Source organism: Leopardus geoffroyi, chromosome A2, assembly GCF_018350155.1.
Source record: "Leopardus geoffroyi isolate Oge1 chromosome A2, O.geoffroyi_Oge1_pat1.0, whole genome shotgun sequence".
In the NCBI taxonomy this organism is placed as follows: Eukaryota; Metazoa; Chordata; class Mammalia; order Carnivora; family Felidae; genus Leopardus; species Leopardus geoffroyi.
This window is the reverse complement of record NC_059331.1, coordinates 127,756,962-127,784,699: the sequence shown is the minus strand read 5'-3', so window position 1 is coordinate 127,784,699 and position 27,738 is coordinate 127,756,962. Positions and strand designations below refer to the sequence as shown.

The 27,738-nt window shown below is 41.3% G+C and overlaps 1 protein-coding gene across 12 annotated transcripts in view; it reads left to right on the top strand.

The window, feature by feature from the left end:
- ELMO1 (engulfment and cell motility 1) overlaps positions 1 to 27,738 on the top strand; it is a 734,972-nt gene that overhangs the window by 390,984 nt on the left and 316,250 nt on the right. For 9 of the 12 annotated variants that reach the window (XR_006716458.1, XM_045495324.1, XM_045495323.1 and 6 more), the window contains 6 exons: positions 5,517 to 5,668; positions 7,810 to 7,888; positions 12,228 to 12,272; positions 13,281 to 13,331; positions 15,880 to 16,002; positions 17,431 to 17,562. Coding sequence is in view for 11 of the 12 variants with exons in the window: in XM_045495324.1 (XP_045351280.1) it covers positions 5,517 to 5,668; positions 7,810 to 7,888; positions 12,228 to 12,272; positions 13,281 to 13,331; positions 15,880 to 16,002; positions 17,431 to 17,562 (582 nt within the window). In the remaining variant the exon portion in view is untranslated. The remainder of the gene's footprint in view (positions 1 to 5,516; positions 5,669 to 7,809; positions 7,889 to 12,227; positions 12,273 to 13,280; positions 13,332 to 15,879; positions 16,003 to 17,430; positions 17,563 to 27,738) is intronic. The other 3 variants (XM_045495331.1, XM_045495330.1, XM_045495332.1) reach the window with 1 other exon arrangement.

Genomic DNA, 27,738 nt, shown 5'->3' with positions numbered 1-27,738 from the left:
GATTGTCAAATGAGGGTGTTGGAATTGGGTGCCCCAGAGATCGAATGCTTACATGATACATATTTATTTCAGACAAGAGCTGATTGAGAACCAGGGCCTTCTCAACAGACCTCTGAATTCTCTTCCCTTATGTAAGGGCATAAAGCCAAAGGAGATGATTAATGGGAACTACTAGAAGAGGAAGCCTCAGTCAGTGGTACGAAATGCTAAAAAGAAAAGAAACGATTGTAGATGAGAAAGCCAAGGAAACGTAAGCAGTGAATGATGAATGTGAAGAACAAATTGCTGTGTTCTGTCTTTCTAGGATAAAAGTTCTAGAGAAGTAAGTTCAAATCTGAAGATACTGGGTTTTGTGGATTTTTCATACTTAACAAAAATGTTAACTCATACTGGATTATGGCAGGCCTTTCTCTCCTACATCCAAATTGCCTTGCTTGTCTGTTGTTAGAGCCTCTTTTGCTCTAAAAACTGCTGCTCTGAATGCAAATTCCTTGAGGTTGTATTGTGCTTTCATCCACATTATCTCTTTTGATCTCCAGAAATCCTTTCCAGAACAGAACAGACTGTCTTGCTATTACTGGTCAGGAGGGGAGGATACAATGGCTTGGGGAGGTTAAGTGATGTCATAGGGAGTGGAGTGTCACTGGTCCCATGATTAAGGGCTTCTTCCCCTCATGCTATACACCTGTGCTTTCAAATGGCGGGAAAAATAGCTTCTGAAGATTGGTTGAACCAGTATCACCTCTGTTCAGCCCTCCCCAACCTCACTGGTAAGAAGTTAAGTGATTTCTTCTGCTCTCCATTCTCCTTGGATCTTGTGTTTGTCCTTGTGCAAACACTTACCCCATTTTTGTGAATTCTTTGTTTTTGTTTTTTTTTTTACTGGCTCCCAGTAGACCATGAGTCGTAGGAGGCTGGAACCACAGCTTTCTGCATGACTTTATCCTCAGGGCCTGGCACAGAGCAGAGGAAGACCGTAATACCTTTGTGTGAAATGAATGAATGAAACTTGTTTTGGAAGAATTTTTTTAAAACTCTAGAACTTGAAGAAAAGAAGGAGTATAGTAACACCGTATTTAACTCTATTTCAAGTAAAATTTCAGTTGTGAATGGACAGGGATTTGAAAACTTTTTCGTTAAATGACGTGAGAAGTGGTTAGAGAGAATAACAATAATTTAATATTCTAATTACGTAAGAAAATGGTTTTCATTCATTGAAATTAAATTAAAAAGTCTAAGGAAGCAAAGACTGCGGTCTTGGCAGTTTAAATAAAAAATTAAATATTTTCTCAAAAGGCAATACATTTAATGGATTTCATATTCTCATTCCTTGCCATTCTCTTTCCTTTGCATTGCTACTTAGATCTCAGTCCCTTATGAGAATCTGAAAAATGGCCATCAGAAAATGACTTTATAATTGATAGTTTTTGTAAGGTTAACTTTTTTTATTCATTAGCTGGATCAAATTCAGCACTTTCACAACCCAGGAATTGTATGCAGGCAACTGTCTTTTAAATGGAGCTTTATCTCAACAAAACTCATCTAGGAAATGCCCTGACAAAAGATGTTTATCTCTGTGGTACAGACTTGGCTTCCTATTAATGCCAAATTCATACCACTTTGGAGAAATATTTTTTCCCTGCCAGCCCGTCTTCTTCTTAATTATCTGTTTTCTTGTGTGTGGATGGAGATTCTCGTTTACAAACTTTGTCTGCAATAAATAACATCATTTCATAAACATTTTGAAAGGTAGAATCCCTTGATGACAAAATGTAATGTTGCTTTTTAAAGAGTTGGCTACTTAGGGAGAGGGTAGGAAGTTGTGGAGAAGAAAGAAAGGGGAGAAAAACAAAACAAAAACCTAGAACTTTCTCTCTTACCCTTTGGTTTTCCCCTAGCCAAGTATAACATCCGTGCCTTTTCTCAGAAGGGGTGTTTCATACAAATGCTCTTACAGCCTTAGCTCTGCAGGAGGGCCTGGTTCACCCTACATAGTTTTCAGCACCTGGACAGACATCCAGCCAATTCAGTTTAGAGACTCAGTAATTTTTACCTCTTAAAAGACTAGAGAGATTCATGGGCCTGTGCCCAGATAATTTAAAATATGGCAATGGAACTGCAGGCTCTCTGTGGTTCTTTTCAGTTTTGACAGCATGGAAGAATTTTAAGATCTCGCCCTAAGTTATTCTAAGAAGTGTTTATGTGATTTTAATAGTTTATATCTTTGATGCATGCACTGTGATGCCCAGAAGCCACGCAAATACTCCTCCGTATTATTTAGGTAACATTTAAAAATGAATGCAAGCATGTGGAGGTAGTATACATAATTATCGCTAACTCTTCTTACCTCTTCTTTCTTACAGTACAGACCTACTTTCACACAGCTGTGCTTTGGCTTAGGGCTGGCTCACCTGTGTGGGCCAAAAGTACAGTAATGGAGCCAGAAGTAATCTAAAGGCTAAGAAAGTCATTGTTTCTTTGGGAGTGGGCAAGAGAAATTAAAAATTTAACCAGAAAATCTTTACTGTTCTGTAACTATACTAAGATCTATAGTTATTTAAAATAGACACAGAGAATAACGCTTGTATTTTGACGAATTTGTACATGCCCTAATAAGGAGCCTGTCTACAGTCATTATGTTTGTTCAGTCAGCCCTGATGCCTTGGTTATTGGTACTTATTAGATGGAAAGATTGGGTCATTTAAATGTCTGGTTAGAACCACTGACAGATAAAGGCAAAAGGTGGCAGTTAGTTTAAAAAAGCCACTAGTATTTTAGTACTACAAAATACTAGTACAAGTATTTTCACGTTCTCAAGCCACAGACTTGTACATAGACTTCTAACGATCTGCATGCCTGCTGTCTGCGAGGCAGGACTCAGCTAAGTGTGTTACACAGAATGCTCCTTTTGTAAGCTGCATTAGGATTGCTGAGATGATAGGTTCCATATCTCACAAAAGAGGTGAAGTATAGAAAAGATTAATTTTAAGAATATTTTGATGAAGGTAAGGGGTTAGTTTTATGGGAGAGAAATTGATAGAAATGGCAAAGGGAAATGGAATATGTATATGGAATTCAAATATGCCTGAATTAGAGCAGAGAACACAAACTCTTGTACAACATTTGAGCAAGCCCTCTGGGACCATGACGGCCAATAATTTGTAGGAAACTTTAAAAGAAGGTATAGTTTGTATCAGAAAATATTGAGAGTTCTGGTTGGATATTTTGAGAAAGGAAATGTTACCAAAAGGATATTTATGGAAATAGAGGATAAATGTGTATTAGAGGGGAATCTTGAACATAAAGGAAAGTGAAGATTCAGTCTTAGTAATCCAAGAATGAGTTGGCCCCTGGGCCGATGTTGTGCATGTACAACTGAATGCGTATCAAAGGTGAGACATCGCAAAATGTGTTCGTAGTGATAGAAAATAGGGGACTGGAATTATAATCACTAATGATTATGGCAAACTTGGAAAAAGGTGATAATTGAGAAAGGAGGATTAAGAAGACAATGAGATTGGTTTTCACACCTTTTAATTTAGGCTTTGTTGGAATATCTACTTGGAGTTATACTTTTGGATGCCAAGAATAAGCAATTAATGTACTTCATAGTAAATGCCTTTTTATTTTTCTGTCTTTGCTAGACTATAACGTCCTCGAAATTAAAAAAATCATGTGGGTTTTGCTCATTTACGTATTTCCAAATCTTAGGACAGTGTAAGCCTCTTTTATGGCACACAATCCATACTAGTACTTGAATAAGTGAGAAGAGTGTGTGGAAGCTACAAGGTAGGGGGGCAGGTATTGACAGTAGGCTCTCAGGTGGAAGCTTCTCCAGGAATTCTTAAAGGTACATCCAAATTTACTAAATGGGGGCAAGAAAAGGAGCATGGAAGGTGGAGAGATAGTGCTGAGAAAAATCAGAAGTACTGTCAACAAATTTATTTGTGAGTTCTTCAGCTTTTTTTTTTTAATTGAGTACCAGGAATTATGCTGGGATAATGGAAAATGGTTGAGGTGGTGTTGGTGAAGAAGTCAAGGAATTGACATTCTGTTTAGAGGAGGTCTAAGTGAAGTATTAAACCGTGGGCTCAGGATGAGGGTAATTGGATTTTTGTCAGAAAAAGATGGCCTTAGCTTGGTAGATTTGACAGAGTGGAGCAGACTGTGAGGATTAAGGCAAAGGCTTGCCAGGGACAGTAAACACATTGGAGAAGTTTATTAGCCATGAAAGGAGCTGAAGCAGTCTTTTGAGAATCTTAAAATTTTCATACTCTTCCTGTGCTTTATGCTATAAAATAATAGCTTTCTGGAATATAAAGCCATAATATTGCCATACTATACTTCTTCATGTCATCTATTTGCCACCCCTGAGATCCAGATGTATCTGGGGCCAGAGAGGGTATTGGTATCTGTATCCACTACCCTTACTTCCACCAGGGAGTCATTAGCTAGAAACAGTGGAGACGGTAACTGTGGTTGCCTTGGGCACCTTTGTGTTTAATCTTGTCCAAGGATGGAGAGGGGATGAGGAGAAGGGGTCAATGGGACAGCAGAAAGGAAGAAATTAGTGCCAATGGGGGGAAGCAGCAAGTGTCGATTTGTCATGGAACCAAATTATTTAGCTTTTAAGAAAGTAGTCATTATGTTGATATAATAACAGCCTTTTAGTGTGAGTTGTCAACAGACAGGAATAACTTTTAATGAGACCTCTAAAATAAAACCTTTATGGTACCCATGTGTTTGGGTTACTGTGATCCATTATTCTAACCCTTATTTTACTTCCCTCTTACGTTGTGATTTATTGTGTTTGAGGCCTTAGTGATTCATTCCTTAGGGAATATATTTTAGTGCTTAAGCTATTATTTTAACTTTTAGCACTGCTCATTTAAATGTTCTCCTGTTTGCTAAATTTGAGATGAAAGGAATGTATTTTAACCATAAGGAATTGGAAGAATGGGGGAAAGAGTGTTTCATTGTTGAATAATGAGGAGTGTAGCCAGTGCCTAAGAAGTTGCCAGTTGGATTGTGTTGACAAGTGTGATTTGTGTGAATCCCTTAAGAATATAACCAGGGTCATAATATGAACATAAAAATCATGAATCGTGTGGGTGAAGGAGTAGCCTGGGAATGGAAGGAAATGGCTATTAGTGTATGTTGAAATTACTGTCTCAAAGAAACACAGGAGTCCTCACAATATATCTGTTGAAATCAACTGCCTCTGAAGAAAAATCCCAGAAAAACCAGAAAATAATTCTTTGAAGCTGTCTCCTTTTTAAAGTTGCTTATTATTGAATTATAGAAATAAGATATAAATATTGCTTTGTAATATGTAATATGAGCAATCATCGCTGACTTGATGTGTTCCTTACTGTCCTGCTATAATTCTAGATACTTTTCATCCTCTGTGTCTGGTGTTTCTTAAGTGAGCTCCTAATTTCCTTAGTTTGCTCCCTTCTGGATTTCTATGCTCTGTTTACCTCAAGTAGTCAATTGTGTCCTCCTTGGATTTTCAGATAGCAAGTTTTGTCAACAAATCGGGCATGGACATCTCAATCCTGCAACGGTCCTTGGCCATTTTGGAGTCAATGGTGCTCAATAGCCATGACCTCTACCAGAAGGTGGCTCAGGAGATCACTATTGGACAACTTATCCCACATCTTCAAGGGTAAGCATACCACTGCCACCCCCTCCATGAGGAGGGGAAATGGTTCTGGTAGACAGCCACCATGGAGCTCTGGGAAACACTTTGGATTGGTTTGATTAAATAGGCAGAAAAGGAATCTTGATTTGACATATAGGCACACCGTGTACCAGACCCATCCCCCATCACACTGAAATGGCACAGTGACTTGCCTGTGGAGTGGAGCGGGGGTGGGGGGGGGCATGCCTGTTCCCAGTACCTGGCTCTTCATAGGCAGTCAGTTTTGATGAATGTGGTAGATACCGGTAGAATTTTACTTTTAACGAGGCCTAATAGGACAATTTGCTCTCTTGAGTTCTCAACAGTATCTTTCCTTAGTCATTAAAAATAGTGTTTTCTGTGATGAGTATTTTCATAGATAATTGGGAATTTTTAAAGGTAGGCTTCTTTCTTAGGCTCAAGGTGATTACAGTGACCTTCAGTTTTGTATTTTGTAACGTATGTGTTTTATCTGTAGCGGCTTGAGCTCTAAGATGAGGCCCTGATCAGCCTGTAGGCTTTCCCTTCTCTCTACTCTTAGGTAGTTAGTAAGGTTGCCTCTGAGAAGCCCCCCCTGTACAATGCTACTTTATAAATTAACCTATTTGGAGTTGCAGGTGACAACAAACCCCCTGAGGTAGCTTACACAAGACCGGGGGTTTACTGAAAGAATACTGGTACACTTTCTAGAACCCAGGGATGACTTAAGTAGCTAAGCCTTGACAAGGATAGAAACTATGGCCTCCTCGGAGTCCTCACAACAGGACTTTTCTCTTGTGTTTTGGTTGGCACTAAAGTGACTTGGCTCCCAGTAACTACCACCCCTGGTCTCTCAGGACACATTTGCCAGTTCTCGAGAGGAAATCTGATTGGCCTTTTGGGGTTGGGAATGCAGGCTGGGGCTGTGAGGGAATGTTCATTAGTTCTCAATATGCCAAAAATGTTACCTGTTATGTTTATAATGTAAACTACCAAAGTGCATTAGATGTTTCTTTCATTTGGAAGGGGGGATGGTGACCAGGATGTAATAAGATTTTAAGTCACACAAGCCATGGATTGTGGCCTCAGGGAAAATGAGCACATGATGATTGTGTGCAAAATGATGATTTTGTGCAAAACCTGTCTAGAAATAATACCAGTTTCACATTTCCCTGAATGTGAAATGCATTATTTCTATAGTCTGTGTCTTTTCTCTGAATCTCGAGGGCATACTTGAGCATTCACGGTATACTTTGCCAAAGTGGAGAGTTTCTTATTTGGCAAGTGCCATGCTGAGGATTTTATATACATGAACTAATTTTATCCTAAAAGCAACACCTTTAAGAACCTGGGTTCTCACCCAGTGTTACAGATGAGGAGATGGTGTTTTGGGGATACCCCATGAACTCTTCCAAGGCTACATGGCCAGCCTGCGGAGCACTGGGCTTTAGATTTCATCCCTCCAAGGGCTGCGTTCTCAACTTTGCTTCTCCCTAAATTATTTCTAAATGTAGCTCTCCGGCTGCTCTTTGTTTGTGCCTTGGGTCCTTCTGGTTTACTCTTTACCATGGAGCTTCCATGAGATTTTTGCTTCATTTGGAATTTGTGACTTCATTTTGGTAAAAAGAAAATTTGTAAATTTAAAAAATAAAAACCTATTGTTTTTATTATTTAAAAAGTTTTTATTTGAAAATAGAGTTTTAGAATATGTAATATCATTGCCATGGAGACAAAAGTGGTATCCTTTATAATAAGTCCAGGAGTGTAGGGACAGGCAAGTCTGGTCCCTATATACTTCATGCAGCAGACAGAAAATCACACACACACACACACACACACACACACACACTCATGGCCCCTGGGTTCATGTTTTAAGCCTAATAGAGGAGAAGGGGAGAGAGCCGGCTGACCATCTATCCCCAGGGAACAGTGTGTTGTCCAGCTAGCAACAGTAGTTGTACCCCCCACTCTCCCACTGTGTTTCCTGCCCTATGATGATGATTGAAATACATTCTCATTCAGTAACAACTGCATTTTCTAGGCCATGTCTTTCTCTCTCATCTTTTTTTGGGGAGATCACGACCCTTATGATGGTCTGACTCAGAGGTAGCCTGTTCTGACTTTCTGTATTGTTTGTGTCTTTACAGGACAGATCAAGAAATCCAAACCTATACCATTGCAGTGATTAATGCACTTTTCCTGAAGGCTCCTGATGAGAGAAGGCAGGTAAGCTGGATTTCTTTTGTCTTAAGACTGTACCTGGGACTGGCAACTTTTGGGGCAGTGAGTGCCCTTTCCTTCCCATCCTGGGGAGTCCTTGGGCATCCCTGCTGCTCTGCAGCCCGGCTGGCCAGCCTGGGCTCGTTCACAGATCCAGTGGGCACTAGTTGGAGGTGCGCAAGCCCTTGTCTGAGGAAGAACACTCGGAAGGCTCTGGAGGCAGAGTCCTTTCATCAAATGAAACCCAACATAGAAACTCAAAACATAAAGAGGTGAAAGTGTTACTGCTGTGGTGGAAGCAGAGGTAGAAGCCTTGAGATCTTCTGTCATGTTGTTGATTGCTTCCTAGGGCAAGGGAGGTATTTCTTCCATGGGCATGGGTTCTCCTTTGCCCATGGAGGTTTAAGATGGCAAGGACAGGAGGGAGGACACGCAGATTGCTGCTACTGGTTGAGATAATTGTTCCTATGTCTGGGGAGCTCTTTGCTCCATGACATTTCTGTTGTCCACACATGCATGTAGGGAGGAGGACTGAGCAACACATTTCCCTTCTGTGCAAACAAGGGAAGGGACCCTTCGATGGACCTATGTAAAACCTGTCCTTTGATACTGTCCTTTGTCTGCAGATCTCTGGTTCTTCTGCAGTGAAGTAAAGGATCATTATAGATGGTGCTGTGGAAGAAGTAGAATTTTGCACGTCTTGGAATATAGCTTGCACCTCAAAATCCATTCCTGTTTTTTCCATCAACATAACATATATTGTGTTACCTTGGTCACAATTCACTTCATTTAAAAATGGGTTGGAAATATGAGATGTTTCCACCAATAGCAAGTATAGCGGGAGCTCTGTGACAGTTACCACTAAATTGTTTTAGCAGAACTTAGAAGCTAGCATGCTACTGGACATCATGTCAAGAATTTTAGTTTTTAATTTTATTTTTTTTCATTGCCAAGGATTTTAAACCTCAGTGACTAAATGTGAGGGTTTCTGGTTTTTCATTTAGAATCATTTGCTTATTCCTAGGGGGTTCTGTTTGCACAATGAAGGGAGTGGCTTTGTTGTTTCCTGTGTTTGGTTTGGTGCTGGAGCCAGGGGTTGCCTGCCCTCCCTAAGCCTGTGCTCCAGGCTGGATTTTTAAGGGGAGCGTGGCCGGTGGAATCCTAGGTGGCACTGCCCTCTTAATGTCTAAATATAAATTACTGAGCTCATGATAACCTCCAGCAGCCCAGCGAATGGCCTGACAGCTCTCACATGTGCAGTCCTGACATAGGCATTGGAAAAGCTTGATCCTTCTATTGGCCAGATCAAGGACACCTGGCAAACTGGTAGCTGAGTGTGGAGTGGGGGTCAAGAAGCCTGCTATCTGGTCTGACCTCATGGGCTTCTCCTTTTTCCTGTGGAAGAAGACGTTGGATTTGGGGAAGCAAAAACTCATGCCCACCCTAAGTGCTATGATTTCACTTGGATCCCTAGATCTAAACCTGTGTAAGATGCATACACTTTGCATCTTCCTGGCATACCAAGAAGTACTGTTAATCTTCTCAATTTGTATCAAATGACCATGGAGAAATAGGGAATCAGTTGCCTATTGTACTGACTCCAGAATAATGACACCAATGAAAATATAATGGAATACCAACATAATGTTAGGTTTGGATTTTGTGAAACAAATTTTATTTTTTGAAAAGTAGGCAATATGAGACTGAGATGACACGGATTGGCAATATATTGCTCTAATGATAATAAATCACAAAGGATAGTCTAATAACATTACATAATTTAAGAAAACAGTCCAACTAAGGAAGATAGAGTATATATAATCAAGCCAAAAATTTAGACTGTAATTTAGTCTTTGAAATAAAAACAGCGACAACATAGAAAATTAATTTTGACTTTATAAATTGTGTTGAATTTAAGATGAGTCCGTAACTATTGTTTGTCAAGAAAAGGAATATTTAGATTTTTAATTTAAAAAACGTTTTTCAGTGCATTAAGAGAGAGTTGGCTCTAAAAATATAATTTCAAGTACATGACAAAAAAAGTTTGATGTTATTTCCTGAAGGTTAGTGGAGCCTGTAAAGCAGAAGATCATACTAATTGGGGATATCACTTCAGTTCTATTATATATATTGTTATTGGCTTTTCTTGTGAAAAATTAAATGTTCTGTATTTTGGAGGTAAATAGGAAAATTTACCAAAGCCTGTCACCAATGATAATATTTTGAGAATTTGCCATGTGCCAGGATCAGTGTTCAATGCTTTGTGTCTTATTTCATTGAATTCTCATGTCTTCTGAAAGCCTTATTATTGCCTCTTTACAAATGAGAGTCAGAGGGAGTAAAGAATTTGACCAATTGCTGAGGAGATAAGAGTCACAGCTAGAATCCCAACCTTGACCTTGCTCTTCTCTGCAGAGCATCCCATTGTCAGGGAGGCGTCACCCACAGAATTGTCTCCTGTTTGCCGAGAGAAGAACTCTCTGGAGCCTGAAAGACACAAGCCCATTTTCTCCCTCTAATTAGATTAAAACATAATCTAAACATTTATTTATTGGATTTATAGGAACAGCTTTGTTTGTTTGTTTTAAAGCCTTAGGACATTGGACAAATTACACTTCAGTGAAAAAATTTTATTTATTTCAACTTCTCCTCCAGACTTTGGGCCAAACACATTGGTAGGACTCCATTAACTTGGTTTTCCTTACTTTTCAAAATGTTTAAAATGAATTCAGATGGATTTTAAACACCTCTTTTTGCTTTTACTGAGGAAAAATACCACCATGGTCAGATATTTTTACTTGTCAGGCAGACTGGAGCGATATTTTTGTTTTGTGTTCATTGAGTGGGCCTGAGAGAGTGCTGGGTTTAGAGGGGGCTGGGGCAGAACCTCCCGCCTTGCCAAGGCCCCCTGGGGGTTTTTGGGGGTGTGGGAGAAGGTGGTGGTACAGGGGAGGGGTCTCTTGCTTCCCCATGCCTCCTGGATGTGGGAGATTCTCTCTGTCTTTGGTGGGAAAATCAGAAAATACAGATTCAAAGGAAGAAGTTTGAATGATACCTCTAATTGCATGCCCCAAGAGAGAACTCTTGCAACTGGTCACACTTTGTGTGGCCCCTCTTCCTGCTTTCTTCTAAGCAAAGCCTCTTCTACATACATGATTTTTTTTCACTACATGCACTGGTTATTTTTTTAACTGCTTTTAAAAATGAAACAGGATTTTGTGAACATCTTTCCATGTTAATATACATATATCCATATTTTTTTTATTTTTAAATTTTTTTAATGTTTATTTTTGAGAGAGAGAGACAGAGTGTGAGCAGGGGAGGGGGCAGAGAGAGAGAGAGAGAGGGAGTCACAGAAACTGAAGCAGGCTCCAGGCTCTGAGTGGTCAGCACAGAGCCCAACGCAGAACTTGAACCCATGAGCTGCAAGATCATGACCCGAGCCAAAGTCGGATGCTTAACTGACTGAGTCACCCAGGGGCCCTCCTACATCCATATTTATATCTATCTATACTTTTATATCATCTTAACGGTATAAAATATTCTCTATGGACTCTCAAGTTTACTCAGTTTTCTTATATTGAACAACAACAACAACAACAACAACAACAACAACAACAAATCCATGTTGGAGACAAGGATTTTTTATTTTCTCCCTGACCAAGTTTCTGTTCCTTACAAGGGTAGTAGAAAACGTTCTTTCATTTCCAATCATTTATTGTCTACTTTCTGCCAGACATAGTGCTCCAGGCATGGAATACAAAGATGAAAAGGACAGTCTCGGTGCCCTTAAGGTGACCATAGGCTTACAGAAAAAGATAAATAATATCAACAGATAATTACAACAATTGCTGTAGATACTGGAAATAAATTGTCCTTTCTAACTTATTTAAAATTTCATCAATCAATAGGCTAAAATAGAGAATTTTTTTCTTTTTTTGTGTGTGATTAGGCAGTAATTTCATTTTTATAAAAGAAAATAAATTAAAAGAACTGTAGGGTCCTTTGGGTTCTTTGTTTTCATGTGGTCCAAGAAAAAAAAGTGGACCTTCCTGTTTGCATTAGGAAGCAAGTACTGCCTTCTGTGCGCACCATAGAAAGACAGGTTCTTTCCAGGCTGCTCTTTTACTTGTTTCTGTGTGTGTCATTGTCCTTGCTTTTTTATTCTTAAGAGATTGGAAGGTGATTTGAAACACCTCACAGTATTTATGCACTTTTCTCTGCAATGCAGTGGGTCAGCAGGGGTGTTAAACTAAAGTTGTAACCTCTAACAGAGTCCTCTGAATTTCCATCCCTTCTTCTTTCCTACTTGCTTTCCTTTCTGTGGTGACGATGGCACCATTAGGTTGGTGTAGAGAGCAGTGTTGACATCCTTGATTGTCCTCTGACTGTAAGTCCCCACATTCTGTTTCTGCCCAAGCCTGCTTGCGTGTCCCTCTTGCACTTTCTCCCTGTGTTCTGGGTCCTCCTTGCTTCCTGCAAGTTTATTTTAACCTCGAATGAATTCATGGTTGTGTGTTTGAATCGTAGCTTAGTTTCTTCTCTACTCAGTTAAGAGCAGCAACCCTAAAATCCAGCCCCGCCCCTGCCCAAAAAACAACACGCAGGTGTCTTCCTGAATATGAGCAGTATTTTTGTTTTTGAATGTTTGTACCATGGTTGTACCCAGCTTTATAATTTCTCCTTACTATCTGTTTCTCAATATTTAGAAAGAGTGTCCATGAATCATTTCTTTTAATAAAGTCACCTGCAATTCCTCTGTGTTAGCCAGGCAGCCCAAAGCCCAAAATACAGCTTGTAGAAATGATGCCTAGCAATGTGGAGTGTGGGCTCTAAGAGCTTTGCATTTGCTCAGATATTTGTCCTTCTCTAAAGAGCTGCTCAGTTCACTTGCATAGATTGTTTTCAAGCCCTGGGATAAGTACCACTCCCTCTTTGGTTTTGCATAGATTAAGAAGGTTTAGGTCCTTAAAATGATGGTTCTCTACTATGGGGATCTCCTTGGGGGCAGGCGTGTCTCCTAGTGAAACCTCCCTACACATGTATAGTCTAATAAAAGCTGATGAGCCTTTGGAATGGAGAGCCATTGCTCTCCTTTGGAGCATTCACTTTTAATTCAGTACTCAATTTTTCCTGGTAGGTGGAAATTCCTAAAAAAAGGAGAGGAGAAGTTTGTGGGTGCCAGATTTCCTTCCTCTGCTTTTGGACAAAGCTTTGTTATCAAAACAGAACATTCAAAAAGTCATTTGAATACCACTGCCTGTTGGTGTCTATTCCTTCATAAGAAATACTGCTGATATACAGTTAGGAAGCACACCCAGGATAAAGTCGTTTGGGGCCATGTTGAAATGGATTTTTCTAACCTAAGGTTTTATGTGGGTGTGTTTTCCTCCAACAGGAGATGGCGAATATTTTGGCTCAGAAGCAGCTTCGTTCCATCATTTTAACAGTGAGTACCTACGTGCCGTGACTTCGTCGTTGGGTGGGAATGGTCTGGTGTGTTCATATATCTCCTCTTTTGGCTTCCATTCATGGTGTGTTCTATGACTTGCTTCTGTGAGGAAGCAGTAGGAACTAGAAAGGAAGAAGTGTGGTTTTGGAACTGGAATAAACAAGGCTTTCCCACAGGAATGGCCTCCTTTGATTGTAAGGAGGAGTCTCTGGAACTGCTCTAGAAAGACATTCTGGCGGAAAGGGGTGGAAATCTCTCCCAGTGGTGCAGGTTTATTACAGTTACCATCACTCTAGCTTTACATTTAGGAAATCAGGGGCTCCTTGACTTAAAAAAATCCACTTGTGTGAGCTTATACAGCTTTTAATGAGGAAGCTAGCTGGAAACCTTCTCAGACTGACAGAAGCCCTGTAATTTTGACCATCATTTTCCTGGGCCCCTTTGCAAGACACAGGCAGGAAAGACATACATGGAATCCACTTGTGAACTGCAATGCAAAAGTGACCTGAAATGTCAGTGGAAAAGAAGCCCTACATGTTACGTTGTGAATGCTTCAAAATAAATCAAATAGCATGATTTCCCGAGGCCTTATCTGCTGCTTGACTTTTAACCAAAGGCTGAAAGAAACATGCATGATTGATTTCTAGCTTACCAAAGAAGCAATTTCTGTTTCTGTGATTTCAAAGAGTTCTACAAGCTCACAATTACACACACACACACACACACACACACACACACACACACACTCCAATATGAGTCTTTTGAAAGTTAAAAACCTTTATGAGGGAAAACACAATAAATATTCTAGAATCCAAAGCCAATGGCAATGACTACAGTTTGTCATCAAGTTTGATTTTAAATTTCCTGGCTGACAGGATAAAAAGAAACATATGAGTATAATTTTCATAGTTTAATGAAAGAGGTACCCCAGTTTTTTGGGGATGACACACTTTTCCCCCCAGGAACTGGAATATGAAATGGGTGTTTGTTGAGTATCCTAGTAGATTCTTGGTCCAAGAATGGTCTGGTAGAGATTGCAGAGGGGGAATTCATGATATGGTTCATCTTTGTCCTGGCTCTCAGTGGAAGTGGAGGCTTCACTACCACATGTAGTTCAGTGAAGGTGTTTGTGTGAGAGGAGGAGAGTGGAGGGACAAAGGATGAGAAATGTTAAATTAAGGTCTTAGCCCATGGTTGTTACCTGGGTGTGGCAGTGGGGGTTAGAATGCCCAGAATTAGCATGGGTGGAAGTGGCTGTGGCCTCCATGTCTGAAAGATCACTTTGCTTCAGTGGGAAATCTCCTATGAGACTTTGATGGCTGGAAGGTCAAGGGTGGTATTCTCAGGCAAAAACTTGGAGCACAGATTCTTTTGAGTTGCTAGTAAAAAAGATGGCTATACACCTTGGATGTGAGGCACATACTATGAAGTAACATTCAGTTCTGAAAATGGAAGGGTATGGGGTCTCATTCCACCTCTCCATCTCACTGACTAGCTTCCCACCCACACAACCCCAATATTTTGGTTCAGTGACTTTTTTCTGTTCCTCATTTTTTCTCTCTGCCTCTCTTCTTTAACTGGCTATTTTGACGTGGTGCTCACAGCTAGGACATGGAGTCCAATGCATGTTGGGTTTGGGGGCACCTAGAGAAAGTTCTTTCAGATGGCAAGATGTGGTTGGCTCTATCACATTCAAAACTACTGATTTGAATAGTCGTTTCACCACAATGACCGGTTGTTTGGTTGTTCGGCATTTTTAAGGCACAACCACAGTCTCTGCTAAAGAAGATACATGTTAGGCCCAAGCATTCAGTCTCCTTTCTGACCCAGCTCTGGTGGGGGCAAAGGCCTCCATATCTAGTCTCCTGCCATTCCTTTTATATTTGTTCCACTTTCACTCTCTTTCTAAGGGGAAGGGTCATTTTATTTTTCATTTAATTGTTAGTAGGCGAGTAAAGTTAAGCACATGCATTCCCTCACTGCATTGTGGTGGTGGTGGTGGTCTCTGGATAGTTTCCACAGTGAATTAACTGCAGGCCTGACAGATACTTTGCTTTTTTGTGTTGCTTCTAAAACTTTTCCACATTTAGAAGTGGGATCACGTGTCAGGGACCATGGTAGGGTAAAATGAGGGCAAAATTGCTTACAAGATGTATGTACCATTCGCTCCTCTACTGGCCTGCAGGGGATGCTTCTGCTGCAGAAATCCAGTCTTCCTTCTCAGCTTATTTCAGGCACACCTTCTTGACTCATATTGTGGCAATGATCAGTGCATTTCTAGTGCCTTCCATTCTTCTCCCTCCCTCACACAGTAGGTCTTTTCCTGGTTTCTGGCCCAAATAGCAGGAATGTTATTGGGCTCTGGAACATAAACAAAGCTCTGAGATCACCTCCATGCTCCCCTTTCTTCCGAAGGGCGGTTCCACCCACCAGCCCACACTCCCTGTGCCTCCAAATGGAGAATTCTGGGGCTCTACCTGGCATAGTGATGGGGATTAATTGTTTGCTTTTTCTTTTTTAAATTTTTTCTGAACTATCTCTACAGAATGTTATCCGAGCTCAGAGAGCCATCAACAATGAAATGGCACACCAGCTGTATGTGCTACAGGTGCTTACCTTTAACCTTCTAGAAGACAGGATGATGACCAAGATGGACCCCCAGGACCAGGTGAGTGGTCACCAGACAGCAGCAAAAGCACATAAGGGAGAGAAAGTTATTTAAAATCTTTTCTGGGGCTACTCCCAAACCAGGAATTTTTAGGTGATGATAATTGTTTTATCATCATCTTAGAACTTGGGGGAATGCATTTAAAATTTAGGCAAATTTAGGATCAGAGAATAAAGCAAATGGATTACTTCATTATACATCGAACACACGCATATTCTTCCTTTATTGGATAAGAAAGCCTGATGTCACACAGCCACAGATCTTGGCTTTTGGTCCCAATACCTTCAGTGGTAATGGCTCTGGAGTCAAGTTCCCGGACAACCAGGGCCATTTGGTTGCTCTGTGTGATACTGACCCTGCAGGTTGAGGAAGTGATTTCCATTCTCCCGTCGTCATTACCGAAGGTGGGGGTCCCAGGTGACACCTGATTTCTGGGCTTGCGTTTTTGTTGGTTGGCTGTTTGTTATAATTCTCTCAAGGTCTCTGGTTGTTGTGTGTGAGAGGTTATGTCTCCATCCAGAAGGCTTTTGGGGAACTTTACTGTGTGAGGGCAGAGTGAGAGGAAACAGCTGGGAATCCTGCTGTAGCACATTTTCAACTTAAACAGCGCTGCAGCTTTGGAAAGGAAAACACTCATTATTGGCACGTGAGGGCCTGATCTATTGCAGATGTGAACTGCACATGTGAAGTGTGTAACAGCCACGGCACTTCGTTCATGGCACGAGGCCATGCGATTAAGAATGATGGAGAGGCTTTGAGAGGCTGTCCGCCATGCCCTGGACTTTTGGCAAGGCCAAGTGTAATCATCCCAGAGAGATGAGACTGTCATCTTACCACTTCTAGTGATGGAAGGCCATGCTTCTTAATGTGGAACAGCCCTCCCTGTTTGGAAATGCTTCCTTTTATTTATTTAAAACATACATTTTTCTCTTATCATGGTAAAATACACATAACAAGAAAGTTAACCATTTTAGCCATTTTGAAGGGTTTGTTTCCATGAAGTCACTTCTTAGTGGAGTCCGGGACCCCTTGTCACTTGAATTTTGTTCATAAACCTCTGTGCCTCTCACTTTGTTTCGAACAGTGCGGAAGTCCCAGGTTCTTGAACTTGGCTTGTATGAACCCAAGCCTTCCATCATACTTGGGGCTCCATTTAGAACTTGACTAGGCAATTGACACCAGTATTCCAAGTGACTTGGCCATGAGGATAATCGTGGAGGGTTGCCAGGGCTGACCAGCAGGGAGAGTGGCAGGGGGACTATGCAGAGCCCTAACTTAGAACATTGGTTGTCTTTTATCTGTTTTTCTTTTGCCTGAAAGCAGTGATTCATTTAGACCCTGGGGAAAGAGGGAGTGTATGTAATGTCACACAATGAAAGCAGCTCTTCCCTCCCCCTCCTTTTTTTTTTTTCTCCCTAACGCCTTCAGGCTCAGAGGGACATCATATTTGAACTTCGAAGAATCGCTTTTGATGCAGAGTCTGAACCTAATAACAGCAGTGGCAGCATGGAGAAACGCAAGTCCATGTACACACGGGATTATAAAAAACTTGGCTTCATTGTAAGTAAGCTGTCTCCAGTAAGTGCTCTCCTTCCAACATCAGGGGCCTGACCCCAGCCACACAACTGATGGCTCCTCCGAGCGTGTGGTCCTCTTGTGCCTCACAGAATAGTTTCCATATTTTCCAGATGTTTAGCTGTTTAAACAGGATCACATGAAAATCTCTTCTGGCTGCAGTGAAGCGGAATAACTTGCACAAGTGTGACTAATACTGAGTTTGTTTATTCGGTTCTGATTAAGTGTAGTTAGGCCGGGATGCATCTAGACTTCATTAAATCTACTTCACAAGATGCTTAAGGTTCTATTCGAATTAAATGGGCAATGGCAACTGTGGGATGGATCTTATTATTGGGTTAGTGATTGGATTACTTACATACATGGATTTTGTATCAAAGTCAAATTGGGAGGCTCCTGACATGTATTCATGGTCAGATTTATGTGATTTATGTTTTCCTAAAAGTTTTGCCTTGCTATGGGCACTTGCTATGGTCTCCTAGATTTTCTTTTTTTCAGTTTACAGATCAGAACACAGCTTGTCTGGAATATAATCTATTGTTTTTGTTTCAACTTGGATTCCTTTCTTGCCTTTATCATCATTGCATTTCTCCTGTGACTTTGAGCTAATTAATCTCAAATTCTCCGGCTGTAAAATTAGGTCTCCATTTTAGCCTCCATTGTAAATGGCAAAAAAATGAGATTTTGGCTTCAAGGATTAGAAATCACCAGGCATTGCTTTATATTTCCAGATACACTCTCCTTTAATACACACACGCGCACACACACACGCACAAATATTAATATTTATATGCATCAGTATCCTGCTTTATATGGTATTTGGGAAACCTTGCCTTTCATGGGCATTGTCTTTGCAAATATTTCCACATGAGTTTACTTGTATTGTTTTTCATTACTGAAGACTTTTTCATTATTTGGATGGACTACACTTTATTTAATCAAACCCTTTTACTGAGCATTTCAATGTTTTGAAATTACCAATAAGTCTACAATTAACATCTTAGCCGCCCATTAGTTATACACATCCATGATCAAGTTATTAAGATAAATTTGTGGGACTGTCGTTTCTTTGGCATATATTTTTAAGGTTGTTATTACCAAATGGCATTCCTTTCCACAAACACGGAGTCATTTCCACTTTAATCCAATGGATCGGAGTGACTATTTTTTTAAACTTTTCTAACGTTTCCTAAACTAAAAAAATCTGAAAAGTTATTGTTTTTATAGTGATAGTCTTAATATATGTTTCCTAATAAGTATACTTGTCAAACATCATATTGTTGCTTTGCAACTTACTGCACAGAGGTACTGTGACATCATTTTTACGTCATCATATCTCATATTTTTTAATGCATATTTATTTTGTGAGAGAGTGTGCCACTATGGGAGGGGAAGAGAGAGAGGAAGAGAGAATCCCAAGCAGGCTCCATGCTGTCAGCACAGAGCCCGACACGGGGCTTAAACCCACAAACCGTGAGATCATGACCTGAGCCAAAATCAAGAGTCAGACACTTAACTGACTGAGCCACTAGGCTCTCCCATATCTCATATTTTGACTGACACTACATTTGATTTTATAGTTGAATCTATTTTTTAAAATCTTAGCAAAAAGTTTGTGGCTGAAGGACCACGTGAGATTTCCCTGTACTTGCTGTGTATCGATGGTCAAGGCTTGTAGGTGACCCCAGCCCTGCTCTCATGCATCTGTGCATTGGCAGAGCCTATTTATCAGGGATATGGCTGAGGGAATGTGGATGGGGCTCACGTTCTCTTTCCCCACCCAGTTCTTTACAGGTTTTACTTTTGCATGTTGAACGAGGTCTATCCAAATCACCAGGGAAGCTTTGGAAAATCACCCAATCTCCTACCCTCAAATCATATCAAAATAGCTTGGGAAGAGATCAAGGCATGTGTATTTCAAAATACTCCCAGCTGATTCTTATATCTTGTCCTGGTGGAGAGCCTGGGTGTAGGGTTTTCCTGAGTTGCTACTGTTTCGTTGTCTTCCTCCACTATTGCCTGGATTTCCAGCGCATTTGAACTATGCAGAAAATACACAACGCTAGTTCTTTCTACATGCTGCCACCCAGGACTCATTGTGTCTCTGCCCCAGGTCCTAGTGGTTTTTGTCAGGGGGAATTTGGATCCCAGAATGCACAGTGTCATTTCTTCTTCTGGCCATGTGTGTGAAGGACAGAGAAGAGAGGGAAGTCAGGGGAAGAACACTTACCAGGACTTGGGTTATTACAGGTTCTTAGGGTTATGACAGATCTCTAGGAAGGGTATATATAATGGGTGTGGGACGTATGAAACATCTCCCTTTTTATTTTCGTGTTCTGGTCCTATGTGAAATAATCAGAGCATTTCATTAGCCAAACTCTGAGTGACTTTTCTCAATGTATCTCCATCTGTGTTAACATGATGTTAATTCCTTCCACAGTTTAGTATTAGAGTATATCTGTCTTAGTTTTCAGTGTCTACTGAATGTTCTGCTTCAAGTACTTTAGGAAAAACAATGTATTTTTTTCACTTAAAATTAATTTGATGTGGTTTTAAGGCTTTAGCTCTTATGTGGCCTCCTTTCAAAGGACTTGAAAAGTCATTTTAGAAAAAGCAGAGACCTGGAACATAGAATAACCAAAAGAGAGTGTTGGTTTCCTTTATTTTTCCATGATTCTTTTTTTGGTTTTCAATTTTAGTCCTTCCCCTGAAACTTCTTCTAGGACACTATCGTGCATAAGAGAGTTGAGAAATTGGAAAGACGAGTTAGTAATGATTTCTAATGGTGGAAAATTTTCCAACAGCTTTGACAAGCAGAGATTTTCAGTTTCGAAGGCCAGTCCGCCAGAAACAGACAAGCCTCAGTAAATGGAATCATGCGCTCATTGCGCCACCTAGAGACTGTCGTGCAAAAATGCTGGCGGGACACAAGTGGCCATAAAATCTCTAGGTGCTGTAAGCTGTCTTGATGCACAATTCTCTCTGTGCTTCTGAAAGAGGAATAGTCTTGCCCATTCCCTTAGTGAACTCCTTACTGTTTCCTCCTTTAGGAGCACTTGAGATTTGGACAATCTTTTGGATCTCTTTGAGGAAGAATTTCTTTTTTTTTTTTTTTTTAATTTTTTTTTTTTTTCAACGTTTATTTATTTTTTTTTTGGGACAGAGAGAGACAGAGCATGAACGGGGGAGGGGCAGAGAGAGAGGGAGACAGAATCGGAAACAGGCTCCAGGCTCCGAGCCATCAGCCCAGAGCCTGACGCGGGGCTCGAACTCCCGGACCGCGAGATCGTGACCTGGCTGAAGTCGGACGCTTTTTGAGGAAGAATTTCAATTCATAAGATGAAGATTGTTGTTTCTCCTTTCACATCTCCTAAGGAGGCAATGCCTAGGAAGTGTTAAATGACAAGTTTTTGGAGTTCAGTGGGCCTAGATTTTAATTCCATATTTCCTAATTACAAGCCATTGGACCAGTGGGCCCGTTATTTTCACCTTTTCGGCCATCAGTTTCCTCAACCATGCAGCTACTGTTCTATTTCAAGGGTGTTGGAAGGCCATTAAAGATCATCTGTTAGTGAGTGGCCCAGCACGTGGAACGGAGGATGTGCCCAGCAAATACCACTTCCCTTCCTTGCTTTGTGGAGAGCACATATCATGGAAATCACAGGCAGCTTGTTCAGTTTTCCAAAGCAGGAGGGGCAGTTGCTCCCACAAGGCAAGCAGAACAGTTGTTAAAGGATAATAAAGCACAACACCTTTGAGAAGGCAGATGGCCTTACGTCTCTTCTCAGCACAGCATCCCGACAGAGCAGGTTTTTCTGATGAAATAATTCTGAGATCTCAATTTAAAGTGGCTAAATGGCGTGTATGGTTAGTCATAACACAGAAAAGCATCTGCTTCTAAAACAAAGCTGCTTAATCTTCTAAGATCTCTCAGTTCATGATTCTCTAGTTTCTTTTTTTTTTTTTTAATTTTTTTTTCAACGTTTTTATTTATTTTTTTTTGGGACAGAGAGAGACAGAGCATGAATGGGGAAGGGGCAGAGAGAGAGGGAGACACAGAATCGGAAACAGGCTCCAGGCTCTGAGCCATCAGCCCAGAGCCTGACACGGGGCTCGAACTCACGGACTGCGAGATCGTGACCTGGCTGAAGTCGGACACTTAACCGACTGCGCCACCCAGGCGCCCCTATGATTCTCTAGTTTCCAAGTAGACATGCCTTTGCACGTCCCTGGGTGGGAGGAGGGTCAGGGTTACTGGAACTAAGAAGGGAAGGGCACATGTATTTCTCAAGGTGATGGAAGGCAGATTCTATTTAGAATGACTTTATTTTGAAAACCGGGGAAATGCCTGCTAACAAACTGTACCTTGTTGATTATAATGGTCAAGAACTGTGTCAAATGGTATTCATACTCTGTGAAGAGTTGTGTTCCTGGCTAGAAACCCTTCAGATGTCGAATCGGTAGCTTCTCTGCTTAAGATTTTTACCTTTGTCCAGTTTGTGGGACAGTCATTAAAAAGGACATTTTGTAGTTCATCTTTCTTTCTTTCTTTCTTTCTTTCTTTCTTTCTTTCTTTCTTTCTTTCTTTCTTTTGAGACAGAAAGAGGGTGCATGTGAGTGAGGGGGGAGAGAGAGAGACAGACAGAGAAGTGGGGCTCACCTGGGGCTTGTGCTTTACCTGAAGCGGGGCTTGTACTCACCCGATGTGGTACTTGAACTCACAAACTGTGAGATCATGACCTGAGCCAAGGTCAGATGCTTAGTGATTGAGCTACCCAGGCTCCCTGTAGTTCATTTTTCTGATCTCTCTTGAACTAAGGCAGGTGTTGAAGTTGGACAAGGCTGTTTTTTTTTTTTTCTAGATGCCCCCCTTCTCCCATTCCTTTAGTTTGGGACCAAAATAAACTCATTTTTAAAAGAAACTGTTTCTGAACAATATAATGTGCTTTAATATGAAAAGTTTTGATAAATATTTCCCTTTCCCTTAACATTTTCAGATTGTCTTAAGAGAAAGAAGTGACTAAGATGTAAAAGTGGAAAAAGGCATTGAGAAAAATATTATTTCAGAATTAAGATTCTCTTTTATTTATTAAAACAATTTTTAATGTTTACTTATTTTGAGAGAGAGACAAGAGCGAGCAGGGGAGGGGCAGAGAGAGAGGAAGACACAGAATCAGAAGCAGGCTCCAGGCTCTGAGCTGTCAGCACAGAGCTTGACGCAGGGTTCGAACTCACAGACCATGAGATCATGACCTGAGCCAAAGTCAGACGCTTAATGGACTGAGCCTCCCAGGTGCCCCAAGATTCTCTTTTAAAATGTAGGTTTGATCGCGTTCAGGTTTGCTGAGGCCAGCACCTCACCTGGAGATGACGGTTGTTGAAAAGCTACTGTATTACTCGTTGTTATCAAGAGAGGGAACATGTCACCCCACACAGGACCATGTGGGAAAGCACTGGTGGTGGTCAGGAGGTAGAGAGAGTGAGGGGAAAACATGGACAAGAGCCTTTGTTGTGGTTTCCATGAAAAAAGTCAAGGCAAGATAAGTGTAAGCAGGTTTGAATAATCTCCTAGAGATAATCTCCCTTGGTTGCCTGTTACCTGGCCCTGTGATTAGGGCAGGGGCATAGTGGCCCTGAGTGCAAAACCCTGATGAAGGAGATCCCTTGGGGTTTGGGATCTGGATTGGCTAGTTTGCATATAGAAGGCATGCTTCCTGTCTGTAGGAATCAGCTAACCCAGGGAAGGGCAGTTCCTCCTCTCCTGGCAAGGATCTAAGATATCAAAGGATCAGAGAATATAAAAAAAATTTTTTTAAATGATTAATACAGATTCATGTTAAAATTTTTAGAGGATTTTCTACTTCCAAATGATAGAAGAAAATTATACATCGTTACACAAGTATAATCATATGCAATTGCATATGCAGGGCTTGGTGTCACTTTAATACATTTTTCCTCAAATACAGATGGCAGGGAATGAAGTGAGATGGGTCTTTATCCATGGCTTCCTCCACTTCCATCCCTGTCCCTGTTTCCCTATCACAAGAGGAAGCCTCCTGGTCTAAATGCTGCTAGAATTTAACCATAACTGTAGCGTGACATCAGGATTAAACTTGGGTCTGAATTCAGGCTGCCCAGGGCTGACCCCTGACTCCCCTGATCACAGGCTGAGTGATGTGGGCAGATAACTTGACATTTTCATGTCTTAGTTTTCTCATCTTAAGTCAGGAGTATAAGAGTTGTCTCTATCAATAAATTTGTGTGAATTAAATTAGTAGATACTTGTAAATCACACCAAATAGTGCATGGCACTTATTAAACAGACTATGAATTTAGATGCAGGTATGCCGATGTTACAATTACTATTGGTATTATTATTGGGGATGAGGGATGGGAGAGTCATAAGTTGTCCCAGGAGGATAGTGAAAAAATGCATGGTTCAAAATAAAAGTTACTGATGGAAGAACAATGTGTGCCTGGGAAACTGCAAGCATGTGTCATGGGCTGACATTTTAGCTTGCATGCAGAGAGAAGTCAAATTGACTTTGCAAGAGAGAACAGATTATAGAGAATTTTAAATTCAAAGGGGTTTGAAATAGTCCTCATTGTTCATGGATTCCATATTTGCAAATCCAACTATTCACTAGAATTTATTTGTAACCCCCAAATCAATACTCCTGCTTTCCTAGTCATTTGCAGACATGAGGTCAAACAAGGGGGGAATGCTCCACCTTCTTGTTTTGGCTACAATACTTTAAATGGGAGTCCTTTTCATAGTCTGGCCAAGGCCTCAATTTTTGAAACTTGTGTTTTATGTTGGTGATATTGCTATTTAAAGTGGTCCCCAAGCGTCGTGATGCTGGGTTTTGTAAGTGCACAGAGCTGGGATGTGCCTTATGGGGGAAATGTGTGTGCTAGATAAACTCAGGTCAGGCCGATGTTCCAGTGTTGTTGCTGTGGGTTCATTGTTAATGAACCAACAATATGTATTAATTAAGTTGTCTTAAAAAATACATAAGACAAGGTTATGTATCGATTGGCTGGCAAAAATCATGTGACCAGAGACTGGAAATAGCCTAACACTGTATTTCCCCTAGGAAGCAATGGTTCAGTATTTGTTTTATCTGGATTTTCCATGATGTCATAGAACATGGCTACAGGAAATAAGGAGAATTGAATGCATTACCAGTGCCTGGGGAGCTTTCAGTCAGGGGTAAGCCCTGGAGAGGAGGACCTCAGGCAGTCTCAGGCTCAGTCCCCTCCCAGCCCGTGGCCTGTGCATGATAAGTGGGGAAGAGAAAGCCCACCGTCCACTAGCTGACAGGTGTGTGAGGTGTAACAATGTCTTCCCAACGCTTGGTGCACTGCTCAGGAGACATGGCGGACATTGATGCATTTGTTTGGAGTCAGAAGCTTCCTAGAAACTGCTGCTGTACAAAAATACCATGTTCTTGAGATCAGGGGAATTTTCATTCCACAATCACCGTACATAGAGGAGAACCCTGCCTATGGGAGACTTGGCTTCTATTTCTGCATCATTCCTGACAGGACTTTCTCAGAAGGTTTTGTCGCTGAGAATGGGATTTGGTTCCTTGGAGCACAGAGACAATAAGAATCCAGAATACATTTGTGGGAATTGCAGAATGTAAATTTTGACGTGTACCTAGTTTTGTGATTCTCCTCATCTCTCCCCCCACCTTTGCAACAAGGCATCTCTGGTAACTACAAGGTGAAGCAGCTTTTTGTAAAGTCACATTTTCCCATATGAATGATTTGATAATTAGGATAGAGTTCCTAGCCAAACACTTTTCTTTCAAGTAGTTAAATATGTGACCCGTAAACAATAGGTCAGAAAAGCAAAAGGGACAACTAGTATTTTTCTGAATTGTCATTTATTGAAATTCTGCAAATTTTAGCCATACACAATTCGGGAGGTCCCTGTGTGGGCTGCGGTGCTCTTCCAGGAAGCTCTGGCCAATCCTTTCCAGTCCATCCAGCCCCAGACCATCCCTTCCACTTGAGAGACCCCTGGGGGATGTTAGTTGAGGGCCTACCAGTGACTGAGACACTGCCATGGTTCAGTCTTAGTGAATTTTCAGGCAGACACTGTGTGTGCCCGTTCCTTGGAAGCAAGTCTTCTATATTCTGCCTCGTGGGCACTACGATCTGGTCCCTTCTGGTCACACACCCCTTTTCCCTATCTGAAATGCAGCAAAGCCCCAGTCCTAATCATTTGCACTTTTGCTAGTGTAACCAACAGGGGAGATTCCGGTTATTATGAAGCTGGAGCAGAATCAGCCACCAGGTGGCGCAAAATCACAGCCATTGATTCCCAACCAGAACCCCCACCCTCATCCTGCTTCTAAACTTGGACAAACAGCCACTGGGACACCCAGTGACATTGCAGCTCTGCTTATCAGCCTGCAGAGGGTGAAGTTGTAGGACCAAGACAGGAGCCTTAGGATTTCGGAGGGTGGGGGCTCTCTTTAGCCTTCATTGGGGACTTTCGGGGGTAGGAACACCCTAAGATGCCCAGCTGGCTTCTCTATTAATTGAGATTTGTCTGTTGTTTGTGGCAGATGAGCTTTTCTCTGGTATCCACATATCCTGACTCTGATTCTCAATTATTTTTTCCTCATGCTGTCATGGGGGCCTTTTATATGAGGTATAATGGTCTGTACATCTAGTATTATCTTCTGTCTTAACATGGACATGCAGGAAAGAATGCACTGGAAATGGAAAAGCTAAATGCATATGGACTGTAGAAACAATAGTAATAATGTATTTTGAGGTTAAAAACACACATAATCAAAACATGACAGCAATAACATGGAAGGGGTAGGGACGATTGGTGGAGTCCCAGGGAACCAGCATTATTGGGATGGGGTGCAGAGCTGTGTAGGGAACTCTGAGCTGATTCTTAATATACATTTCTCAGGTAAATAGAATTTATAGAATCATTTTTCAACTTTTTAAGTAGCCACTTCCTGAGTTATACGTTCAAAGATGTTGTTGAGACTTTGGCCTTGATGATAGGGACTACTTGAGCCTCTTGGACATTTTTTGCATTTATCTCTGTCTGTGCCTTCCTCACTCCCAACAAATAGCAAGGCGGGGTGGTGGTGGGGTGGGGTTCTGAAAGGAAAGCAGCCAAATGAGGGCATTCTGTGAGGCTGCCAACAGTTGAGGCAAACGTTGCAGGCAGCTATGTTGTTCACTTTCTTGATTGGTGAGTGGGAGTCATGTCTTTCCAAGGGACTCCTTCCTTACAGGTGAAGAGAAGACCACCAGTGTCTTGTCCTTACATGTCCAGGTTCTGTGGTTCTTTCATGAATGTTCCTGGTTACATGATACATAACATGGCACACACTGCCTTCACATTTGGTTTTAAGTGCAGAGACTATAGCTTTGTTGAAGTTCTAATTATACATGTAGAAGAGGGAAAGTTAGCTCTGGAAAGATCTCTGGCAGAACCCAGGGAGATCAGATATCGGGTTGTATTTGCCATCAGTGAACCCAGCAGGGCAGATCACTGGGACAGAGAGTTCTGTGAAGTAGGCTCTTCAGGTTGGTGCAGCCTCATATGGCCACCTCTATCCCAGGTTAGTGTCATCACTCTTCCTAGTGATGGAGAGAGACATCAAGAAGTTCCATGTGGAATACTGACAGATCTTTTCTTCCCTGATCTTGCTTTGCTGTCTGGCTGGATTGGGGAAGTTAAAATTGGCCCAGTGTGGCTTACAGGGGCAGCCGCAGCATGTGCTCTCACTGTGGGAGGTAGAGGATGGGCCCCCTTTTCCTTTGCCCTTCTCTTGCCTTAAGGCATATGTTGTCCCCGCCATTTCCATCAGGTTAGTGATTTATGTATGTGCCATGTTATTCCCCTTGGCCCCACCTTAGCGGGGGGCAGGAGCTTGGAGGGGCAGATAATCTCTTCTCAGAATCAGCCCCAAAACATCTGGCATTTACCTGCTATGGATGCCCCCTGGAGGTGGTGAAAAGTACATCGGTCCTTACTCCCTGACTAGGGACACATAAATAATTATACTTGTGAAATTTTTTGATATTTTTTTAATTTTTCTTTTTAATTTTTTATCTTAAGTAGGCTCCACACCCAACTTGGGGCTTGAGTTCGCGATCCTGAGATCAAGAGTTGCATGC